At 47.3% G+C, this 22,765-nt stretch overlaps 1 protein-coding gene across 2 annotated transcripts; it reads left to right on the top strand.

The window, feature by feature from the left end:
* The first annotated feature begins 7,945 nt into the window (after window positions 1-7,945).
* Window positions 7,946-13,504, top strand: LOC147971307 (uncharacterized). Of its 2 annotated transcripts, XM_087526009.1 has the most exons (5): window positions 7,946-11,356; window positions 11,433-11,779; window positions 11,862-12,243; window positions 12,387-12,501; window positions 12,579-13,504. In XM_087526009.1, exons 3-5 carry the CDS (start codon window positions 11,884-11,886, stop codon window positions 13,445-13,447), a joined length of 1,344 nt encoding a protein of 447 aa, XP_087382135.1. In that variant the 5' UTR covers window positions 7,946-11,356; window positions 11,433-11,779; window positions 11,862-11,883; the 3' UTR covers window positions 13,448-13,504. The 2 variants fall into 2 exon arrangements, with proteins under 2 accessions (XP_087382135.1, XP_087382136.1); XM_087526010.1 differs by lacking the exon at window positions 7,946-11,356 and having other exon boundaries at window positions 11,373-11,779.
* The last annotated feature ends 9,261 nt before the right edge of the window (window positions 13,505-22,765 follow it).

The raw sequence follows: 22,765 nt of genomic DNA, 5'->3' as shown, positions 1-22,765 counted from the left end.
TATATCAAATATACCTTTGTTCACTTTGCTATCCTTCTTATCCGCCAAGTATCTAGGGCAGTTCCACTTCCAGTGACCATTTCCTTTGCAGTAAACGCACTCAGTTTCATGCTTGGGTCTAGCTTTGGGCTTCTTCATGGAAGTGGAAACTTGCTTGCCATTCTTCTTGAAGTTCTCTTTCTTTCCCTTGCCCTTTTACTTGAAACTAGTGGTCTTGTCAACCATCAACATTTGATGCTTTTCTTGATTTCTACTTTCGTTGATTTCAGCATCATGAAGAGCTCGGGAATCGTTTTTGTCATCCCTTGCATATAATAGTTCATCACGAAGTTCCAGTAACTTGGTGATAGTGACTAGAGAACTCTGTTAATCACTTTCTTATCGGGAAGATTAACTCCCGCTTGATTCAAGCGATTGTAATACTCAGACATTCAGAGCACATGCTCATTGGTTGAGCTATTCTCCTCCATCTTGTAGGCCAAGTACTTGTCAGAGGTCTCGTACCTCTCGACTTGGGCATGAGTCTGAAATACCAATTTCAACTCTTCGAACATCTTATATGACCGTGGCGTTCAAAAGTTTTTGAATTCCCGGTTCTAAGCCGTAAAGCATGGCGCACTAAACTATCAAGTAGTCATCATATCGAGCTTTCCAAACGTTCACAATGTCTGCATCTGCTCCTGCAATAGGTCTGCCACCTAGCGGTGTATCAAGGACATATTTCTTTTGTGTGCAGCAATGACGATAATCCTCAGATCACGGAGCTAGTCCGCATCGTTGCTACTATCATCTTTCAACTTATTTTTCTCTAGGAACATATTGAAATTAAACAGGGGAGCTCTACGCGAGCTATTGTTCTACAACATAGATATGCAAAAACTATGAGGACTAAGTTCATGATAAATTAAAGTTCAATTAATCATATTACTTAAGAACTCCCACTTAGATAGACATCCCTCTAATCATCTAAGTGATCACGTGATCCATATCAACTAAACCAGGTCTGTGAAGGAAATATGCCCTAGAGGCAATAATAAAGTTGTTATTTATATTTCCTTATATCATGATAAATGTTTATTATTCATGCTAGAATTGTATTAATCGGAAACTTAGTACATGTGTGAATACATAGACAAACAGAGTGTCCCTAGTATGCCTCTACTTGACTAGCTCGTTAATCAAAGATGGTTAAGTTTCCTAGCCATGGACATGTGTTATCATTTGATGAACGGGATCACATCACTATAGAATGATGTGATGGACAATACCCATCCGTTAGCTTAGTATAATGATCATTCAGTTTTATTGCTACTGCTTTCTTCATGACTTATACATGTTCCTCTGACTATGAGATTATGCAACTCCCGAATACCGGAGGAACACTAAGTGTGCTATCAAATGTCACAACGTAACTGGGTGATTATAAAGATGCTCTACAGGTTTCTCCGATGGTGTTTGTTGAGTTGGCATAGATCGAGATTAGGATTTGTCACTTCGTCTATCGAAGAGGTGTCTCTGGGCCCTCTCGGTAATGTACATCACTATGAGCCTTGCAAGCAATGTGACTAATGAGTTAGTTGCGGGATGATGCATTACAGAACGAGTAAAGAGACTTGCCAGTAACAAGATTGAACTAAGTATGATGATACCGACAATCGAATCTCGGGCAAGTAACATACCGATGACAAAGGGAACAACGTACGTTGTTGTGCGGTTTGACCGATGAAGATCTTCGTAGAATATGTAGGAACCAATATGAGCATCCAGGTTCCGCTATTGGTTATTGACCGGAGATGAGTCTCGGTCATGTCTACATAGTTCTCGAACCCGTAGGGTCCGCACGCTTAACGTCCGGTGACGATCGGTATTATGAGTTTATGTGTTTTGATGTACCGAAGGTAGTTCGCAGTCCCGGATATGATCACGGACATGATGAGGAGTCTCTAAATGGTCGAGACGTAAAGATCGATATATTGGAAGCCTATGTTTGGACATCGGAATGGTTCTGGATGAGTTCGGGCATTTTCCGGAGTACCGGGAGGTTACCGGAACCTCCCGGGGAGTCAATGGGCCATAGTGGAAAGGAGGAGGAGGCGGCCAAGGTGGGGGCACCCCCCAAGCCCAATCCGAATTGGGAAGGGGGCGGCCTTTTCCTTCTCTCCTTCTCCCCCTTCCTTCCCTCTCCTACTCCAACTAGGGAAGGGGGAATCCTACTCCCACCGGGAGTAGGACTCCCCCCTTAGGCGCGCCTATGAGGCCGGCCCTCTCCCCCTCCTCCACTCCTTTATATACGGGGGGAGGGGGCACCCCATAGACACACAAGTTTATCATTGACCCCTTAGCCGTGTGCGGCGCCCCCCTCCACCATAATCCACCTCGGTCATATCGTAGCGGTGCTTAGGCGAAGCCCTGTTCCGGTAGATCATCATCACTTTCATCACGCCATCATGCTGACGAAGCTCTCCCTCGACACTCCGCTAGATCTAGAGTTCGTGGGATGTCACCGAGCTGAATGTGTGCAGATCGCGGAGGTGTCGTACCTTCGGTGCTAGGATTGGTCCGATCGTGAAGACGTTTGACTACATCAACCGCGTTGTCATAACGCTTCCGCTTACGGTCTACGAGGGTACATGGACAACACTCTTCCCCTCTCATTGCTATGCATCACCATGATAAATCTTGCGTGTGCGTAGGATTTTTTTTGAAATTACTGCGTTACCCAACAGTCTGATCATCACGTGAGATGGAGTAGTTTTCAATGGTGAACATCACTATGTTGATCATATCTTCTATATAATTCACGCTCGACCTTTCGGTCTCAGTGTTCCGAGGCCATATCTGCATATGCTAGGCTCATTAAGTTTAACCCGAGTATTCCGCATGTGCAAAACTGTCTTGCACCCGTTGTATGTGAACGTAGAGCTTATCACACCCGATCATCACGTGGTGTCTCGGCACGACGAACTGTCGCAACGGTGCATACTCAGGGAGAACACTTATACCTTGAAATTTAGTGAGGGACCATCTTATAATGCTACCGCCGTACTAAGCAAAATAAGATGCATAAAGGATAAACATCACATGCAATCAATATAAGTGATATGATATGGCCATCATCATCTTGTGCCTTTGATCTCCATCTCCAAAGCACCGTCATGATCACCATCGTCACCGGCTTGACACCTTGATCTCCATCGTAGCATCGTTGTCGTCTCACCAACTATTGCTTCTACGACTATCGCTACCGTTTAGTGATAAAGTAAAGCAATTACATGGCGATTGCATTTCATACAATAAAGCGACAACCATATGGCTCCTGCCAGTTTCCGATAACTATGTTACAAAACATGATCATCTCATGCAACAATTTATATAATCACGTCTTGACCATATCACATCACAACATGCCCTACAAAAACAAGTTAGACATCCTCTACTTTGTTGTTGCAAGTTTTACATGGCTGCTACGGGCTTATCAAGGACCGTTCTTACCTGCGCATTAAAACCACAACACGGTATAGTGATTGCTTTTTGATCTCCAGAAAGAACCCTGTTCATTGAATCCGATTCAACTAAAGTTGGAGAAACTGACACCCACTAGCCACCTGTGTGCGAAGCACCTCGGTAGAACCAGTCTCGCGTAAGCGTACGCATAATTTCAGTCTGAGCTGCTTCATCCAACAATACCACTGAATCAAGAATCAACTAGTGATGACAAGCAATATGTACATACCCACGCCCACAACTCCTTTGTGTTCTACTCGTGCATATAACATTTACGCATAGACCTGGCTCGAATGCAACTGTTGGGGAACACAGTAATTTCAAAAAAAATCCTACGCACACGCAAGATCTATCTAGGTGATGCATAGAAACAAGAGGGGAGAGTGTTGTCCACGTACCCTTGTAGACCGTAAGCGGAAGCGTTATGACAACGCGGTTGATGTAGTCATACGTCTTCATGATCCGACCGATCCTAGCACCGAAGGTACGGCACCTCCACGATCTGCACACGTTCAGCTCGGTCACGTCCCACGAACTCTAGATCCAGCTGAGGTCGAAGGTGAATTTCGTCAGCACGACGACGTGGTGACGGTGACGATGAAGCTACCGGCGCAGGGCCTCGCCTAAGCACTGGAAATCTGTGGAGGGGGGCACCGCACATTGCTAAACAATCAACTTGTGTGTCTATGGAGTGCCTCTCCCCCGTATATAAGGGGGGGAGGAGGAGAGGGCTGGCCTAGGAGGAGGCACGCCCAAGGGGGGGAGCAATCCTACTCCAAGTAGGTTTGCCCCCATTTCCTATTCCTACTAGGAGAAGGAGGAAAGAGGAGGAGAGGAGAAGGAAAGGAGGGGCCGGCCCCCCAAACCCTAAACCAATTCGGTTTGGGCCTAGGGGGCGCGCCCCACCACTTGCCTGCTGCCCTCTTTCTCCACTTGGGCCCATTAAGGCGCATTGACTCTGCGAGGGGTTCCGGTAACCTTCCGGTACTCCGGAAAATGCCCGAACTCATCTGGAACCATTCCGGTGTCCAATATATCGATCTTTATGTCTCGACCATTTCGAGACTCCTCGTCATGTCCGTGATCACATCCGGGACTCCGAACTACCTTCGGTACATCAAAACACATAAACTCATAATACCGATCATCATCGAACGTTAAGCGTGCGGACCCTACGGGTTCGAGAACTATATAGACATGACCGAGACTCACCTCCGGTCAATGACCAATAGCGGAACCTAGATGCTCGTATCTGTTCCTACATATTCTACGAAGATCTTTATCGGTCAAACCGCATAACAACATACATTGTTCCCTTTGTCATCGGTATGTTACTTGCCCGAGATTCGATCGTCGGTATCTCAATACCTAGTTCAATCTCGTTACTGGCAAGTCTCTTTACTCGTTCCGTAATGCATCATCCCGTGACTAACTCATTAGTCACATTGCTTGCAAGGCTTATAGTGATGTGCATTACCGAGAGGGCCTAGAGATACCTCTCCGACAATTGGAGTGAAAAATCCTAATCTCGATCTATGCCAACTCAACAAACACCATTGGAGACACCTGTAGAGCATCTTTATAATCACCCAGTTACGTTGTGACGTTTGATAGCATACTAAGTGTTCCTCCAGTATTCGGGAGTTGCATAATCTCATAGTCATAGGAACATGTATAAGTCATGAAGAAAGCAATAGCAATAAACTAAATGATCCTAGTGCTAAGCTAACGGTGGGTCTTGTCCATCACATTATTCTCTAATGATGGGATCACGTTCATCAAATGACAACACATGTCCATGGCTAGGAAACTCAACCATCTTTGATTAACGAGCTAGTCAAGTAGAGGCATACTAGGGACACTCTGTTTGTCTATGTATTCACACATGTACTAAGTTTCCGGTTAATACAATTCTAGCATGAATAATAAACATTTATCATGATATAAGGAAATATAAATAACAACTTTATTATTGCCTCTAGGGCATATTTCCTTCAGATCTCCACCTCAACCACATCCCGGAGCTGCGGTAGAGGAAGGCCCCGCCGCCACCATCATCCCCTGCATTGGGCTTTGCCGCACAGAGCATCGGCGGCGGCGACTCAAAGCCCTAGATCGGATCAGGAGGGAGGATATCGGGAGGAAGGGGGACGAGAAGAGGGGTGACGGCGGCTCGAGGAGGGAGGAGTTTGGGAGCCCCACTGTCCAAGTTGATGGCCTAGCGAGTTTGAAAAATCTTCGGATCGAGTCCTTGGGTCTGAACCCCCTGTTTACCTCTAGAGCATCTACAACTGGATTGGGCAAATCTGGCCCCCGCGTCCAGAAGAATCAACGAACAACACTAGTTTGGTGCTTACATGCTCCCATTTACAACTATAACCTCTACTTTTGAAATCTTAAATCCATGCATACACATGCATGGCGATCATTACAAACATACAATAAGTAGCGCACACAAATACAAATTATTTGTACATAAAAATACTTAGTTCAAACATAAAATTTGTTTACAATGCATAGCTGAAACATAAGAAACATAGTTCAGTGATTTTCATCATGGATCTACATATATTCCAGAAGATCATTGAGAAGTTGTATGCGCACATGTTGATCTCGAAGTTGTCCATACATTTCATAAAAGGTGGCAATATGCTCCGCCTCTTGTTCCAGGAGGCGGACTTGAACTCTAGGCTTCTTAAAATCATACGTGCAGGCTGTCTCTTCGTCCTCATTCTCGACAATCATATTGCGCAAGATTACACAACGTCTCATATGCTGCCAAGTGTCTCCGGTTCTTGACCTCGGTGGCCTCACATGAAACCTTGTACATGCTTAGAACGTATTGAGACACACTACGCAACATACAATTTTTTTTATTATCACTCTCCTCACAACATCAACAATAGTGGCGTCGGCCATCACTTATTTTCCCCAAAGGAGTCCAATTGACACTAGATGGGGCATCATGGATTCGTCACCTATTCGAAGCTCAGCAGCCTGACCTCGAGCTTCACCATGGAGTCGCCAATCTTAGATGTTGCATTCATGCCACCAATTTCTTTCGTACAATTGCATATGTTGGTTTTTATGTTGCGATTATTTGTGTGAGTAATTTACTTTGACCAATAGACATTTGTTGCTACATGGGTGTGTCCAAAATGTTAGGGCATCTTCAAGGCGAACCCTCAAAACATTTGCATACGTCTGGATATAGCTTTCCGGACGTTGCAACACTTTATCATCCAACTTGGTACCCCATGGGTCCGCAGACCAGTCCGGACATTCAAAATCCCGCAAACGAAAGCAAACTAGTGGGGTTTTGCGGGAGTCCAAACATCCGTCTAGCAAGTTCAAGGCCATCATGTACCGTCTCTACTTTGTGTCCGCGGCATTTGGGGAAGGCATTTTAGCATTCGGAAGGTATTATGCTAATTTGTTAGAAGGCTGTATAGAATGTTTGTGCATTTGACAAAAGATGCTGATTGTGCTAATATATTTTATACATAATGGTGGTGCTTAGTAGCCTTAGTTTAGCCGGGTGTTTGGTGCTTTTAGTAGCTTCATTTCGTCAAATTGTGGAGACTGTTTTTTTCTTAAGTTAATAGATGCAACATTGGCATTTAGCTTTGTATGGCCCGCTCCCGTATGGACATCGATCGGAACGAGCATTCGGACAGATACGGTGTCTGTTTTAGGAATAAAAATGCCCTTACAACATTTTTACACTTTTTTTATAGAGCATGAGGAAAATATTGTAATGATGCTTATATCTAACGTCAGAGTCCAAACGTCAAATCTAAAAATGAATAATTAGTTCAGAGTTTCCTCAAAAAATAATTAGCCGAGGTGGTGGGCTAGGCGGCCGACATCCCCAAAGTGAAATGGATGATGTGGATACGACAGGTGGTTGGTTGAGCATAACTTTGCTGGTTGTGGTGGGCAGTTGTCCGCCGACCAAGCCAGCTCACATGCTCTGGTAGCTTCGGCGAACCATACTGTACTACATAAGCACCCCCTGCCCGAGACGCTGAAACCACCATCAACTTCGATACTTCCTCTTTGAGCAGCTATCCACTCTCCAATCTCCATCCATCTTTCCTGTGCGAGATCAGCGGCATGTCGACCACCGACACCAGCTCACCCAAGGTACGCAGGCCCTATGCATATATATGATGCTGTTTATTGCCGTTGATTGGCCGAAAATCCCATTTTATTTTGAGACTAACATATGTACGATCTGATGAACATTCAAGGACGCACCCACACCGGCGAGCAGCGCCCCGGCGGCGGCGGCGGCAGGCAGCGAGCCGGCGGTGACAAAGACGGTGCAGACGGTGGAGGTGAGGCAGTCGGCGGGGCAGGAGGAGGGGGAGGGGACCATCAAGCCGATCGAGGTGGTGCACGAGATCCCGGCCAAGGAGCCTGCTGCTAAGCAAGAGTAGCAGAGCACAACGAATCGAGAAAAAGCAGTGTGATTGGTAAAATGGAGGTGTTCGCTTAATGTTCCCCGGTTGAGTAAATCGCCGGGTGGAACCCCTGTTTTTTCACTTTGGAGAACTGAAGTGATTGGAATATCTTTGTTTTCGGTAAGTAAGAATGAGCATTTTTAGTGCCAATAAGAATGAACTTACGAGTATGCAGTACTACCGGAATTGTGCTATTGTCTGTCGATTTTCCCACGAAAAGGAAAAACGTTGTACTGTTGCTTTTTTTACACAGCATTGTATTTCTTTACACAGTATAATCGAATTCGTTTACATACGCGAGCATGTGTGTAACTTATATTGTGTAAGCACGCATATTCTATCTTTATGACTAGTCGTTTACATACACAGTGTAAGCACGCATATTCTATCTCTATGACTAGTCATAAACACTTTTGTAGTCAACAGTAGCATCTTCTCTCGTTGAACATTATTGGAAGACATGAAATAAATTTAAAAAAATGCGACGAACATGGATTTAAATCAGAGATACCACTGTCCTCCTAATCATTTAATCTTAAATTAAATAAATTCAGAAAAATACAAAACACCCATATGGATTTGAACTTTGTAGTCAACACTCCTCCCATTGAACATCACTGAAAGGCATGAAATAAATCCACAAAAGTGTGACCATCAATGTGAACTTGAACTCTGGCATGAAATAAATTCACAAAAGTTTGACCATCAATGTGGACTTGAACTCTGATGGACAGATGTCATTATCCTTCTTATTCTTCAAATCATCCAACCTCAAATTAAATAAATTCATAAAAGTACAAACACCAATATAGACTTGAAATATGGACTTGAATTCTGATGGATATGCGATACCATTGTCATCCAACCTTAGGTTAAATAAACCCAAAAAATATGAACACCAATATGGACTTGAACTCTAATGTGAACTTGATGAATAGGGAATATCACTATCTTTCTAACCATACTAAAAGAACGCCCGTGCATTGTAACGGGGCTACATTAACTTTAAGAGTTCAACATCAGTTATGTTAATATTACATTTAATATTCTCATACATATCAAGTGACATTGATTTTGATATTTGAAGATTGATTACCATCTGTTTGTTGGGTTGCCGAAGAAGAAATCAATCACCATATGTAGAAAAAGGAACTACATTGCACATGCTTACACTTGATCTACTCGTGAAAATATAAAGAATTAGAGCAAACAAAATCGTATACAGAACACACCATCACTGTTTGACACTCCTGCATGCATTAGTGAAATAAGCACACAAGTTATAAAACCAACTTAGTACAAAGCATAAGATGAAATTTTTTATTATAGAACATACGAAAAGGTCCCCACGCCAACACTATGTGTCCTAAAAACAATCACAAGCGGTCCTGCATCATGATTTATTCGGTACATGTACAACCTTGCATCTGCTCCAGCTCATCAGAAACACAGACAATCATTATGCATATTTTTCGCAAGGTAGCTCAATATGGAACAACCTTGTGTCGGTGTCAAAACCGGCGGATCTCGGGTAGGGGGTCCCGAACTGTGCGTCTAGGCTAGATGGTAACAGGAGGCAAGGGACATGAAGTTTTACCCAGGTTTGGGCCCTCTCGATGGAGGTAAAACCCTACGTCCTGCTTGATTAATATTGATGATATGGGTAGTACAAGAGTAGATTTACCACGAGATCAGAGAGGCTAAACCCTAGAAGCTAGCCTATGGTATGATTGTTGTTGTGTATCTTGTCCTATGGACTAAAACCCTTCGGTTTATATAGACACCGGAGAGGGTTAGGGTTACACAAAGTCGGTTACAATGGTAGGAGATCTGCATATCCGTATCGCCAAGCTTGCCTTCCACGCCAAGGAAAGTCCCTTCCGGACACGGGATGAAATCTTCAATCTTGTATCTTCATAGTCCAGGAGTCCGGCTGAAGGTATAGTCCGGCCATCCGGACACCCCCTAATCCAGGACTCCCTCGGTAGCCCCTGAACCAGGCTTCAATGACGACGAGTCCGGCGCGCAGATTGTCTTCGGCATTACAAGGCGGGTTCCTCCTCCAAGTACTTCATAGAAGATTTTGAACACAAAGATAGTGTCCGGCTCTGCAAAATAAGTTTCCACATATTACCATAGAGAGAATAATATTTACACAAATCTAATCTGCTGACGTATTACGTAGTGCGACACACCACAGCCAAGCCTTTATCCGAATCGTTTTATTATCCCACCTCAGCGCGTCATGCGAGACGGTTTCCTTGGCACGTCTCGTTAAAGCAGAGATCGTGTCCCCTTATTTCAGGATTCTCATCAATACGGGCGTGGGTAACCCAACCGCTTCTAGGACTCCTAGATTATAGGCAAGTCCAAACGGACACGGAGAGGACGCTTGATATTCACCCTCTTTATAAAGGGACAAGGCTTTTATTCTTCCCTCCCGTGCTCAATCGAATCCTTCACCACCTCAAGCTCAAATGCCTAAAGTTCAGGTCAGGTGCTCCGAACCTTCAGTCATGTCCAGATCTAGCCTTCAAGGCCGATGGGTGCCTTCCTCCGTCACGGAAGAAGACATCAAAAAGTTGAGGGAGGCCAGATATCTGACCGCCGAGATTTTGCATCAGCTGCCTCTCCGGGGGCAGGCCGTCCCCTCCCCCGAACCCAACGAGAGCGTCGTGTTCGTCTCCCACTTCCTCCGAGGTCTAGGCCTTGCTCTGGATCCTTTCGTCAGGGGCTTGATGTTTTATTACGGGCTAGATTTCCATGAGCTAACTCCGGACTCCTTTCTTCATATCATGACATTTATTGTCATGTGCGAGACCTTCCTCCGGGTTACCCCTCACTTTGGCCTATGGCTCAAGACCTTTGAAGTAAAGCCGAAGATGATCGAGGGGCAACATGCGGCGTGTGGAGGTTCCTCAATACGCAAGATGACGCGAGATTCATGGCCCAAAGGTTCCATTCCAGAGGTGTCTAAATTGTGGCAACAGGAGTGGTTCTACATCATGGCTCCTAGAAGTGCCAAGTGGGCGGCCGCCCCCGTTTTCTGCTCGAGCCCTCCACCACAACTGATGTCATGGATTAGCAGAGGACTGAGCTGGGGTCTAGCCAAGGACGTGCCTATACTGCAAAGCCGCATTCGAGATCTCTTTAATGGAGATTTCAGTTTGGTTGCGGTAATACAAGTTATGCTGGTCCGTCAAGTCCAGCCTTGCAAACGCCGGCCCCTTCGCTTGTGGGAGTTCAATCCCGAAGGACTGCGTGTCATTCAAAATTTCCTCGGCCTGACGCACGAGGAGATGTACAAGTCATTCTTCGGACCTCAGGTAGAGTGTCCGGAAATCACCGAGGACGTGGGCCTGAGCAGTAACCGCGCCGCCGAACAGGTAAGGAATCTTCCGGCCGAACATACTATCTCTCATTTGTTACGAAGTTATCTCTGAGAGTTTGCTTTTTGACCAGGACTGGCTAACAAAGGCGAAGTTGATTCGGTGTCCGGCCCCCCTCCCTGAGGGTTTGGAAAATCCGGTACTGGAAAAGATGCTCCAGGTCGCACCCTGCCCGGAGCCCTTGAAGGAAGATACCGGGGAGGGTAATACGGGCGGACGCGGGCCCCCAACGCTGCCCATTCTAACCGAGGGAGCGAGTGTCTCCATGAAGGAAGACGACCGAAGGAGGAAAAGGACTGCGCCCAGGGATTCGGAAGCCGAAGCTTCCAAACGGGAGTAGAAGTCTCCCACAGAGGGTCCTACCTCGGGGGGTGCTTTCGCCGCACCAAGTCCGCGGGGGGATCAGTCCTCCAGCGAGTCGTAAGTGACCCGAAATACTTTAATAGTACAGGTATGCCATCTTTTTCTTCTGAGAAAATAACCACCGCATATATCTTTGCAGTTCGGGCCTTAGCCCCTCTCAAATGAGTTCGTCTTCAGGGGATCTTCTTCCAGAGATGATGGAGAGCGAAACGCCTCCTACGGACTCCTCCGCTTCAGAAGCGGGCGACCCCGAAGTGTCGTCGCAGAGGGCTTCTCCGGATCCGATGAGGCCAGAAGATAATCCCATTGAACCCCGAAGCTCCCAGTGTTCGGCTCCCGAAGAGAACAGACAAAAGAGTCTGGCGCCGTCTGGTGCGCGATCGGATGTTCTGAGGGAGTTGGTGGGGCGAGCGGCCATCTCAGATGAACACCGTATGCTGATGAATACGGTGATGGAGAGAATCTTGTCCGCCGAAAGCGGATTGCATAAAGCTTTTATGAGTCTACTGAGAGGCTTTGAGGTACGTAAAATAATGTATAATAGTCCTGCACATGCTAGGTGTGGCCTGTGTAGATAGTAGCCCCTGAGACTGGTGGTCGTCGGAAACGACGACGAACAAAGGATCATATTCCCAGGTAATAATCATACTGCCTCTATGTGCAGGTGATGGAAGCTCCGGTGGCTAGCCAGACTAGCGAGTTTGCCTATTTAAAACGGCAGTTAGATGCGGCAGACGCCGACATCGAGCTTGTTAACAAAAGGCTTGACGAGGCACAGGGTAAGTGTCATTATCTGGTAAACGTCACATAGGAAGAGCAGCATGATGCCAGTATCTTTAATATGTTGTGACTGCAGATGGAGCTGCCACTGTTGAAGCCTTGCGAGCAGAACTTGCCCGAGCCAAGGAACAAGCGAGGTTGGGTAATGCGGCTGCTTTGAAGGCGGCCGAAGAGTTGCAAGCCGAGAAGGCCGCGCATGGCGAGAGCCGAGATAAGATGGCCAAGATGGCCATAGAATTAAAAGCCGCCGCCGACCGTTGCCGGGTTCTTGAAAAGGAAAACCAGGCGAAGGCATCGGACCTTGAGAAGGCTGCTGCGACGAGAAAAGACCTCCGCTCTGCTATGAGGGCAAAGAAGGAGGAGCTACGGGAAGCCGGGGATATTGTAGCTGGGAAATCCTTTATGTTGCGGAGGAAGTTCGGAGATCCACGGTATGCCCCTTTGGATCGGCTGTGGAGTTCGGAGGATGTGTATATGGATTTGGCGGCGAGCGCTGCCGATGCGATCAAGTACTTCCAGGGTCAAACGGACCGTGAAGTGGACCAGCTGTTTTGGACACAATTCCATTCTCCCGAGCGTCCACTTTCATTGACTGACCAATTAGCCGAATGGGACGAGCTGAATAGGTTGTCCAGATGCGCCATGAGGTCTGTTGTGGATCAGCTATGGTCGGAAAGGCCAAAACCGAACAGCTATTTCAGCTTGGTGCAGCAGTTCCTTGACGTGGTGCCGCGCATCAATGCGATGAAGAGGTCGGCGTGCATAGAGGGCTCACGGATGGCCTTTGCCCGTGTTAAAGCATGCTGGGCGGAGATGGATGCCACCACTGTTGCAGCGCGGGATTCGGTGATAGGCCAAATGGCTGTTGAGCACTACTTTGAAGAAGTTTTTGAGGGTGCTCGTTTGATAGAGACCCGGTGCTCAAAAAATATTATGTTTGAGTGATATGTAATCTCATTGTAAGCGAAAATGCTTTTATAAAGTTTTATAAGGCTATTTTTATACTTTTGCCTGAAAGTAATATGATGCCTCCTGGGCGCCCGTTTATGTATACATGTGTATAACCTGAAAGATTGCAGCCGTTGGCTTCAACCCCCATGCATATAATGCGGAGGTGATCGCAAAAACACGCGTTCACACTTAACACAACGTCTTGGTCCTATTAAGGAGGTGATAGCGGAGCGAGCGAGGCAACCGGACTATAATGCTTTAGCACTTTCACTTAGCCATAGGAGTTTCACAGTGGGGCTACTAGATAGCCGCTGGTGGCTCCGCACTCTTCCGATCCCGAGGTGCGTACATGCCTGGCCGGAAAACGGCCCTTCGTTAAGGCGGAGGAATTCTAACATTTCAACAGGTCATCGAGTGGTTGACCAGTCTCACGCTATATCATGACAGTCAGTTTTCGGCTTTCTCTACTGAGGTGCTCGTCCGGATGAATCAGGGCACAATCACAGTAGTTCTCCTAGTGCTACCTTAGCCGGTAAAGCGGAACGTAAGGCACCAAAACACAGGAGCTGGGCAAACCCAACATTTGACCAAAGACAATGATTCGGAGCTGATGCATATAGGGCCAAACTCGTGACGCCGAACACTCCCTAAGGTATTCGGTCTTTGTGGTATAAACCGGGCCTGAATAATGGCCTTTGTAAGAAGCCCCTTGTGTCCAGGTACGTGCATTGTTCTGGCGTGGCCACATGCCAAGACGTTAGCATCCTTCTCAACGGTGGATATGTATCAACAAGAGACAGTAAAAAAGGTTTACGCGGGGTCTTAATCTAAAAAGAATCCTTGGAGCGGGTCCCTGCTGCACGTCTGCGCCTGTGTCTCCGTTGTGCCATGTCCTGGACGGGTGTAGCACGATGATCGTCTGTAAAAGAGAGGAATTTAGGTGAAAAAGTTGTCGTGCAAAAAGGTAGTTTTTAAAGAAACCATGTATAATTCAATATGAGAAAAGATTGCCACTTGTCTGTGCGCGTTGAGTCCCTTGCATTGACAAATAGGGGTGTGACCGTTTATTCGGTATAAATAGCGGCGCCGGACTTGGTTAGTTGTGTCTGAGGTCTTGACGACCTATTGGATGCTTTCGATGGTTCGGGCGCCTTTCGTGTGCGGCTGCCAAGGCAGCCGCACTCTCTTCGGCGCGCAGAGATCGCTTGATATTCCGTTCACTGAAATGATGCCACGTGGACCGGGCATCTTGAGTGTGAGGGAGGCGTAGTGTGGTATTGCATTAAAGCGAGCGAAAGCTTCGCATCCGAGCAGTGCTTGATAGCCACTTTGGAACGGAGCGATGTGGAAGGTTAGATGCTCGCGACGGAAGTTATCAGGGGAGCCGAATATAACTTGTAGTAGTAGGGAGCCCGTACAGCGAGCCCCTGGGCCTGGCGTTACTCCTTTAAAGGTAGTATTGCTATGGCAAATTTTTGTTGGGTCTAACCCCATCCCGCAGATTGTATCCTGATATATTAGGTTTAGATTGCTGCCACCGTCCATCAATACTCGTGTGAAGTGATATCCGCCAATTACTGGGTCTAATACCAGGGGAGCCCATCCTGCACGCCGGATACTTGCTGAGTAATCGCGATGGTCGAAAGTGATCGGTTGAGACGACCAGTGGCAGGACTTAGCGGTGACAGGCACTTGGGTATATTTCCCTGGGAGTGCCGCATTGTGTCCCTTGATCACGTGTAACACGTTTACTGTTTTGACTTCTGGCGGAAATTTCTTTTGTTCCCCAGTGTCTTGCTTGGGAGGCTCGTCCTTGTCTTCACTTGGTGTATCCTCCCCCTTGTGTACGGCGTTGAGCTTGCCGGACTGCTTGAAGACCCAACAATCTCTGTGGGTATGATTAGCAGGTTTACCAGGGGTACTATGAATCTGACATACTTGGTCCAGAATTTTGTTGAGGCTGGACAGTTCATCCCTGGTGCCTTTAGAGGGCGGCTTTTGCTGACCTGGCCGAGAGCTTTTGAATCCGGCGTTTACTGCCGTGCCCTTCGTGCTGTCTTCTTTATTCCGGCGTTTGTTATTGCTGTTGCGCCGTGATTTCCCGTTTCCATCTCTAACTTCAGATGTACTGGGGTTGCTGGTGCTGCATCTGGCTAGCCAGCTGTCCTCACCCACGCAAAAGCGGGTCATGAGGTTTGTTAATGCGGCCATCGTTCTTGGCTTATTTTGGCGGAGGTGTCTGGCGAGCCATTCGTCACGGACGCTATGCTTAAAAGCTGCCAAGGCTTCGGCGTCCGGACAGTCGACAATCTGGTTCTTTTTAGTAAGAAACCTGTTCCAAAGCTTTCAGGCTGACTCTCCGGGCTGTTGAGTTATATGACTCAAATCGTCCGCATCCGGAGGTCGGACATAAGTCCCTTGAAAATTTTCCCGAAAGGTGTCTTCGAGCTCTTCCCAACTTCCAATGGTGCTTTCGGGGAGGCCTTTAAGCCAGTGACGAGCTGGCCCTTTGAGCTTGAGGGGTAAGTACTTGATGGCATGGAGATCATCTCCTCGAGCCATATGGATATGGAGGATGTAGTCCTCAATCCAGACCCCAGGGTCTGTTGTTCCGTCGTATGCCTCTATGTTTACGGGTTTGAATTCCTCTGGGAATTCATGGTCCAGCACCTCATCGGTGAAACACAGGGGGTGTGCGGCACCTCTGTAGCTGGGTGTGCCACATTGTTCGGATGCTTATTGTATTGCATTGTATGCTGGGCGCGCTTGCGTGGTCCATAGATGGATCTTGTTGCGCCGTCCTTTGGGTGCGAGCCCTCGCCTGGGTCGCGTGTTGTATTGTGAGTGGCGCTGTATGCCGCCGTGTGTTGGTAGAGGGGTCGTCTATCTGGCCAGGTGGCTGCTTTGATGTTTGGTTGTGGAGGGTATGAGGCCTCCTCATCGAATTCGGGTAGCAGCTTCCGCTTTGGGTAGCTCTTGGAGGGGCGATTGTCGCCGTACCTCGCTGTTGTGTTGAGTATTTTACTCCATCTGATTTGGAGTGTGTCTTGCGCAGCCCTGAGCCTTTGCTTATGCTTTTTGAGACTCCTCGCAGTGGCAACAAGCCTCTTACGGGCATTCTGCTGCTCCGGGTGCCTGTCCGGCGTTATATCGTCCGGACTATTATCCTTGATAGAATTTGTTTGTTCGGTTTGATTATCCGGATTGCCATTGTCCGGCAGCGGTTCGCCATGCTCCAGCGTTGGGTCTGTGTGATCGTTATTTCTGTCGAGGCGGGATTTGGGGCGGCGCTTGCGTCGCCGCTTTGACTGCTTCTCGAGGGAACAAGCCTTCGGTGCGTCCTTCCGCTCCTCGTCGTCATCTTTTGGTGCGTCTACCATGTATACGTCATATGACGAGGTGGCTTTCCAGGGCTCAATAGGCGCTGGTTCTTCATCGTCTCCTGCGTCGGCGTCCATACCGTCGATATCTTCGGAATCGAAGTCGAGCATATCGGTTAAATCGTCGACAGTGGCTATAAGGTAGGTGGTGGGTGGGCTTTGAATTTCTCCATCGTCCGCATCCCAACCTTGTTGACCGTAGCTCGGCCAAGGCTCTCCTGATAGAGAGAGAGACTTTAGTGTCTTCAGAATATCACTGAAAGGCGAGTGCTGAAAGATATCCGCGACAGTAAACTCCATGATCGGCGCCCAATCGGATTCGATCGGCAGGGGCGCGGAGGGTTCGGAGTCCAGAGAGGAGTCCGGCTCCCTGGAGTCACGAGTCTCGCGGAGTATGGGGCTGGTGTTCGGCTCGATCGCCGTTGGGATCGCAGCCCCCGAGGCGGCGTCCAACCACCCATCCTCGATCGGCGCAGTAGGCTCCGAATTAAGGGTTGAAGCCGATGCGGGTGCGGCCTCCAGGGCACTGTTCGGCGGCAGAGCTAGATCATGCTCGTCGTGACAGTGTGTCGCGCTCGGCAGTGGCTCGAATCCGTCGAAGATCAAGTCCCCGCGGATGTCAGCCTTGTAGTTTAAACTTCCAAATCTGACCTGGCAGCCAGGGGCGTAGCTTTCGATATGCTCCAAATGGCCAAGCGAATTGGCCCGCAGTGCGAAGCCGCCGAAGATGAAGATCTGTCCGGGAAGGAAGGTCTCACCCTGGACTGCATCGCTATTGATGATCGTAGGAGCCATTGAGCCTGTCAGCGACGACACAGAGGAACTCTCAATGAAAGCACCAATGTCGGTGTCAAAACCGGCGGATCTCGGGTAGGGGGTCTCGAACTATGCGTCTAGGCCGGATGGTAACAGGAGGCAAGGGACATGAAGTTTTACCCAGGTTCGGGCCCTCTCGATGGAGGTAAAACCCTACGTCCTGCTTGATTAATATTGATGATATGGGTAGTACAAGAGTAGATCTACCACGAGATCAGAGAGGCTAAACCCTAGAAGCTACCATATGGTATGATTGTTGTTGTGTATCTTGTCCTACGGACTAAAACCCTCCGGTTTATATAGACACCGGAGAGGGTTAGGGTTACACAAAGTCGGTGACAATGGTAGGAGATCTGCATATCCGTATCGCCAAGCTTGCCTTCCACGCCAAGGAAAGTCCCTTCCGGACACAGGACGAAGTCTTCAATCTTGTATCTTCATAGTCCAGGAGTCCGGCTGAAGGTATAGTCCGCCATCCGGACACCCCCTAATCCAGGACTCCCTCACCTTGATTGAAACATCATTTCACTATAAATTTGAAGAAAATATGAGACTAAAATACATGCACATGAACTACCAAAGGCCATGCTAAAATAATATTGGATCTGGTAATTTTGGGATATCCTCACAGGAAATGATACCAAATAGAAACTTCATCATTTAAATACTCATCGACAATTTTGAGAAATCCATACAGGAAGAAAGAGCAGATAGAAACTTCATCAATCTAAATACTCCTATAATGGCCTCAACACCCTTAAAGTATATATGGACGCCTGTGCCACACCGCGTCGATCGCGCCCGCCACTGTCGTCGCGCTCGCCGCAGCCACTGCACCACTGTGACCCGCGCAACGCACACCCTGGACACGCGCCACACTCTCGCTAGCTGCGCTCGCCCCGTCTGCTGCCGCCTATCCCTTCGCTCGCCCCGTAGTCACGCCCCTGCCTCACGCCCCCTCCTGTCACGGCCATCTTCTGCCGGCCGGCCCCTCAGCCACGCCGGTCGCTTGCCTCGCCTGCTGCGTGTTGCTTCCTACTGCTATGCGCTGCTCTACCGCTAGTATGCTGCTGCGCCATGTCCTCGACACCGCCGTGGACAAACATGGCAGAGGGATTGTCAATGGAGTACGAGGAGGAGGTGGCGGAGAAGGTGTGGAGAGGCAGGAGGTCTGGGGTGGCGTCAGCTGGCTGTGGTGGAGGTGTTTATGCGAGAAGGAGCCGGAGCGGAAGGAGAGGTCACCATTGAAAAGAATCGCAAAAAAAAAAATCATAACCTGAAGATCTCATTCCAAAAAAAATGCTAATATCGATGGAGGGGTGATTTCCTTCTATAGGTGGAAAACATAAGAAATATTGGTTGTTATCAAGGAAAGGTAAAATTTTAGGAAAGTTAGGATTTTGAACTGATTTCTATGCAAATGGGGTTTTATTGTTTGGTAACGTGATATCAGTACCTGCCCGTTTGTGACGTGTCTGATTAGGAAAGTTTGCAAATGTTAAGAAACTATTTATTGGGAGGAAAGTTGGTGACATGTCTGTTATTTGTTTTCTAAAACAAATTTCACTAATGAGATAAATAGATTGATTTAGATAAGTTAGGAAAGTTAGATTAAAATATATAATTTTTTCTTGAAAATCTGTTATTTGTTTCCTAAGACAAATTGAACCAATAAATGGAATCGATTGATTTGCATAATTTAAGAAGTTAGATCCGTGATTTGTTATTCGTTAGGAAAGTTTTGCTTGTAATAAAGAGTGAAGAGAGAAATAAACCGATGGACCAGGGTGGGAGGAGAGGTGGGAGGAGACACGAAAAAAAACCAATGAAAATAAACCGTGGAGACTATTCACCAACTGCTTTATTAGGAGTAGAGATAATTCCAGATTGATTCGTGGTTGTACTACTATTTAGAGTGGGTAGTTGTGTATACCCGTGGATGAGAGTGGGTAGTTGTGTATATCTGTGCATGTGACTTTGCTAAAATACATACAGATGACTTTGTTAAAATAAAAGGGTGCTAACCTTTTCCACCCAAAAAATAAAAATGAACATTAACATGTGTTTACAAATGACCATTTTAAAATGTTTTGTATGCTTGAAAATTTTCATTATGTACATTCAGGTAAGTCCTGGCAAAAAAATTCAGCACCCTAAAGTGCTTTCAAAGTAGCATTTTAGAGCATCGATTCTGTTTCTTTTTGTCACGGCTTTCATAGATGTCCTTTTATGATAATTTTTTCGAGCACACAAAACATTGGTCAAAGTTTACCCACAAAATTTTAGAATATTGTTTACTATTTTTATATTTTACTATTCATGAGGGTGCATATGAAGTCAGGAGAAAATACTCCACTTTCGTTTTGGTCCGCATGACCGCTTCTTAAGAGCATCTACAACCACTCATACCAAATCTAGCATCCTATACATCCGCGGACATGCCTAGTGACCGGTCAATCCTCAAATTGTTGTGTCCATAATCATGGGGAAAATATCTGGTGCTCCGGGTCAGCCGTTGGATCTCAAATCCAACAGCTCCTGTAAGATGGTGAACATTTTTGCAAAAAAGCCCTCATTGAATCTGAAAAATGCGCACAAGTACAACAACTTCTCATACGCCGTTGGATCTGAGATCCGATGGCCCAAAAGCCCGTATCATGGGAGCACCTAAGCTCCGGTATCACAGGATACTCTCCTCATAATCATGTACCTCATATCCGGAACCCTACAAAAGGACATTCAACAAACGACGTAGAAATCGACATAATACAGACATATAAATTAATATAATTCGAACGTAGAACAAAAGAGCACCATAGTCCAGTCGACGGGCATAATTCTCAACTAAAATTACTAAGGGGGGAAATAAAGGCTGAGAGAGGGCAGAGCTTCTTCACCATTTCCTCACCAGCCTTTTTCCCTTCTAGTCAACGGCGCTGCAGTACACATCCGTGTAGGCGTCGGTGGAAGAAGAGGGGTCAACGGAGCCATCGGTGATGTTGGAGGAGGACGAGGAGTCAATGAAGACGGCCATTCTCTGGATAAGCGGTTCTGCTGCCTCTTGAGCTTTGCTGCTCTCGCATCTGCCGCCGCCCTCTTTGTCGCCTCGCACGTCGAGGTCGTAAGTGAGCGATGGTAGACAGCCGCGAGTCCTCATTGGACACCGCCGACAATCTACGACGATGTCGGGAGGACTATGCAGCCGCCTTCGACGCCATCGTCCTCTCCCTAGCCCGATGGCTCTCGCAGCAGGCGACGCATGCCTCAGATTCAGGCATGCGCGTCCATGCCGCCGGTGGAGCGGGCACTAACGTGCATCAGTTCTCTTGAGGAGGAGCAGCCGAAGGGTTAGGAGGGTGGCGAACTAGTGGCATGGAGCAGGTTGACCACACAGAGCTATACACAATGCGGATGGGCCCGACACAGCGTCCGATGGCGACAGGGGACGGAGCAGAGTCGGAGCTGCTACCTGTGTCCACCCGCGAGCACTGTAGCATGATGCGGAGGGCCAACTCCTCCCCGCCGTCCTCCACCTCGTTAGGGAAGGCGTCCCACTCGTCACTGGATCCATCATCTCCACCATTGTTGGTGTTGGACATGGTGGATGAAGAGGGGGGATTTGTTGAGGAGTGGGAGAAGAGGAGACGAAGAGTGGAGTGAGAGTGAAATGGAGCTAGGGTTTACTCCAGGTGGGATTTTTAGTGGGGACTGAATTGGGTCGGGATGGGCCAGTGTGGCCGGGCTGACATGGCGGACGCGCCAGGGCCTCCCACATCCCCTCTTGATATGGGCTGGATATGAGGTGTGCCGGACAGCCCAGACGTTTGGGGCCGGTTTGAGGAGTCCCGCTAGGTTGGGTGTTTTGACCGATTAGCTATTGGGCTATCTGCCCGGATGTATAGAAAGGGTTGGGGGCGCCCAACTGTAGATGCTCTAAATAACATTATTAAGGATGTTAGAACAAACAATAGTAGGCTAGGCCCACTTACATAGTGATCTTACCCATGGAAGAGATATATACTTCCTCCATCCCAAAATAAGGCCCGGAGATTTAGTACAAAGTGTGTACGGAGTATAAAAATGTAAGAGTATCTCCAACATTGGTTAGCTTCTTGGTAAAAATGTCCATGTCATCAGAAAATAATGCATCATACAAGTACTCAAGTGGTTATGATAAGATTGACCAATAGGAGTTCCGGAAATATGAAACTTGTCCTTTATTTTATCTTAAAGATTATGCATAAGGTGTTGGTTCTATTGGGAAACATAGTATAAAACAAACAATTGCCCTACGAACACCCAGGAACAGTATGAAGATGCATATAGCGTTTGGATCAATGATCGTTACCGAGTCCATAGTGCAACAGAAGTAGATGAGTCGGTGTAGATCGTACTTGGAGTTCCATGAACCGTTGACGATGATCCTGCGAACTGCCCTCAAACGATCCCTCGAATAGAACACCGAAAGCATGACCTCTCTACTTGGTTGCAAGCGTACAGTCTTCATGATCTAGTAGCACTTCGCCATCCAGAGCTAATCGTCGCCGGAGAATTAGAGATGAGAGATTAAAACCACACTGGACTTCTAATTATGAGGATTGGAGGAACTAGGTCTAGCTCTCATTAGTCAATTAGGACCAATTAGAAATAAAACTGGATGAACTAGAGGAAGATCCAAAACTTGTGTGTAGAAAAGGGCCAATACCTCAAGTATATATAGGTTAGAGGGGATAAGAGGCTGCCAAGAGCAGGGGAAGGACTACTGTAACACCCACGATGCGGCTATATCTCCCACGTGTCGGAGCACGACTTAGAGGCATAACTGCATGGTAGGTGAAATATCGTGGATGTCGCCTAGAGGGGGGGTGAATAGGCGCTTTTAAAATAATTACGGTTTAGGCTTGAACAAATGCGGAATAAACCTAACGGTTAATTTGTCAAGCACAAAACCTACAACAACTAGGCTCACCTATGTGCACCAACAACTTATGCTAAGCAAGATAAACTACTAGGTGATAGCAAGATATATGACAAGAAACAATAAGGCTATCACAAGGTAAAGCGCATAAGTAAAGAGCTCGGGTAAGAGATAACCGAGGCACGCGGAAACGACGAT

The sequence above is a fragment of the Triticum urartu genome, chromosome 5A (genome assembly GCF_056163025.1).
Source record: "Triticum urartu cultivar PI428250 chromosome 5A, HENAU_Tu73, whole genome shotgun sequence".
In the NCBI taxonomy this organism is placed as follows: domain Eukaryota; kingdom Viridiplantae; phylum Streptophyta; class Magnoliopsida; order Poales; family Poaceae; genus Triticum; species Triticum urartu.
The sequence above is the reverse complement of the archived record's forward strand: the minus strand, read 5'-3'. Positions and strand labels throughout refer to the sequence as shown.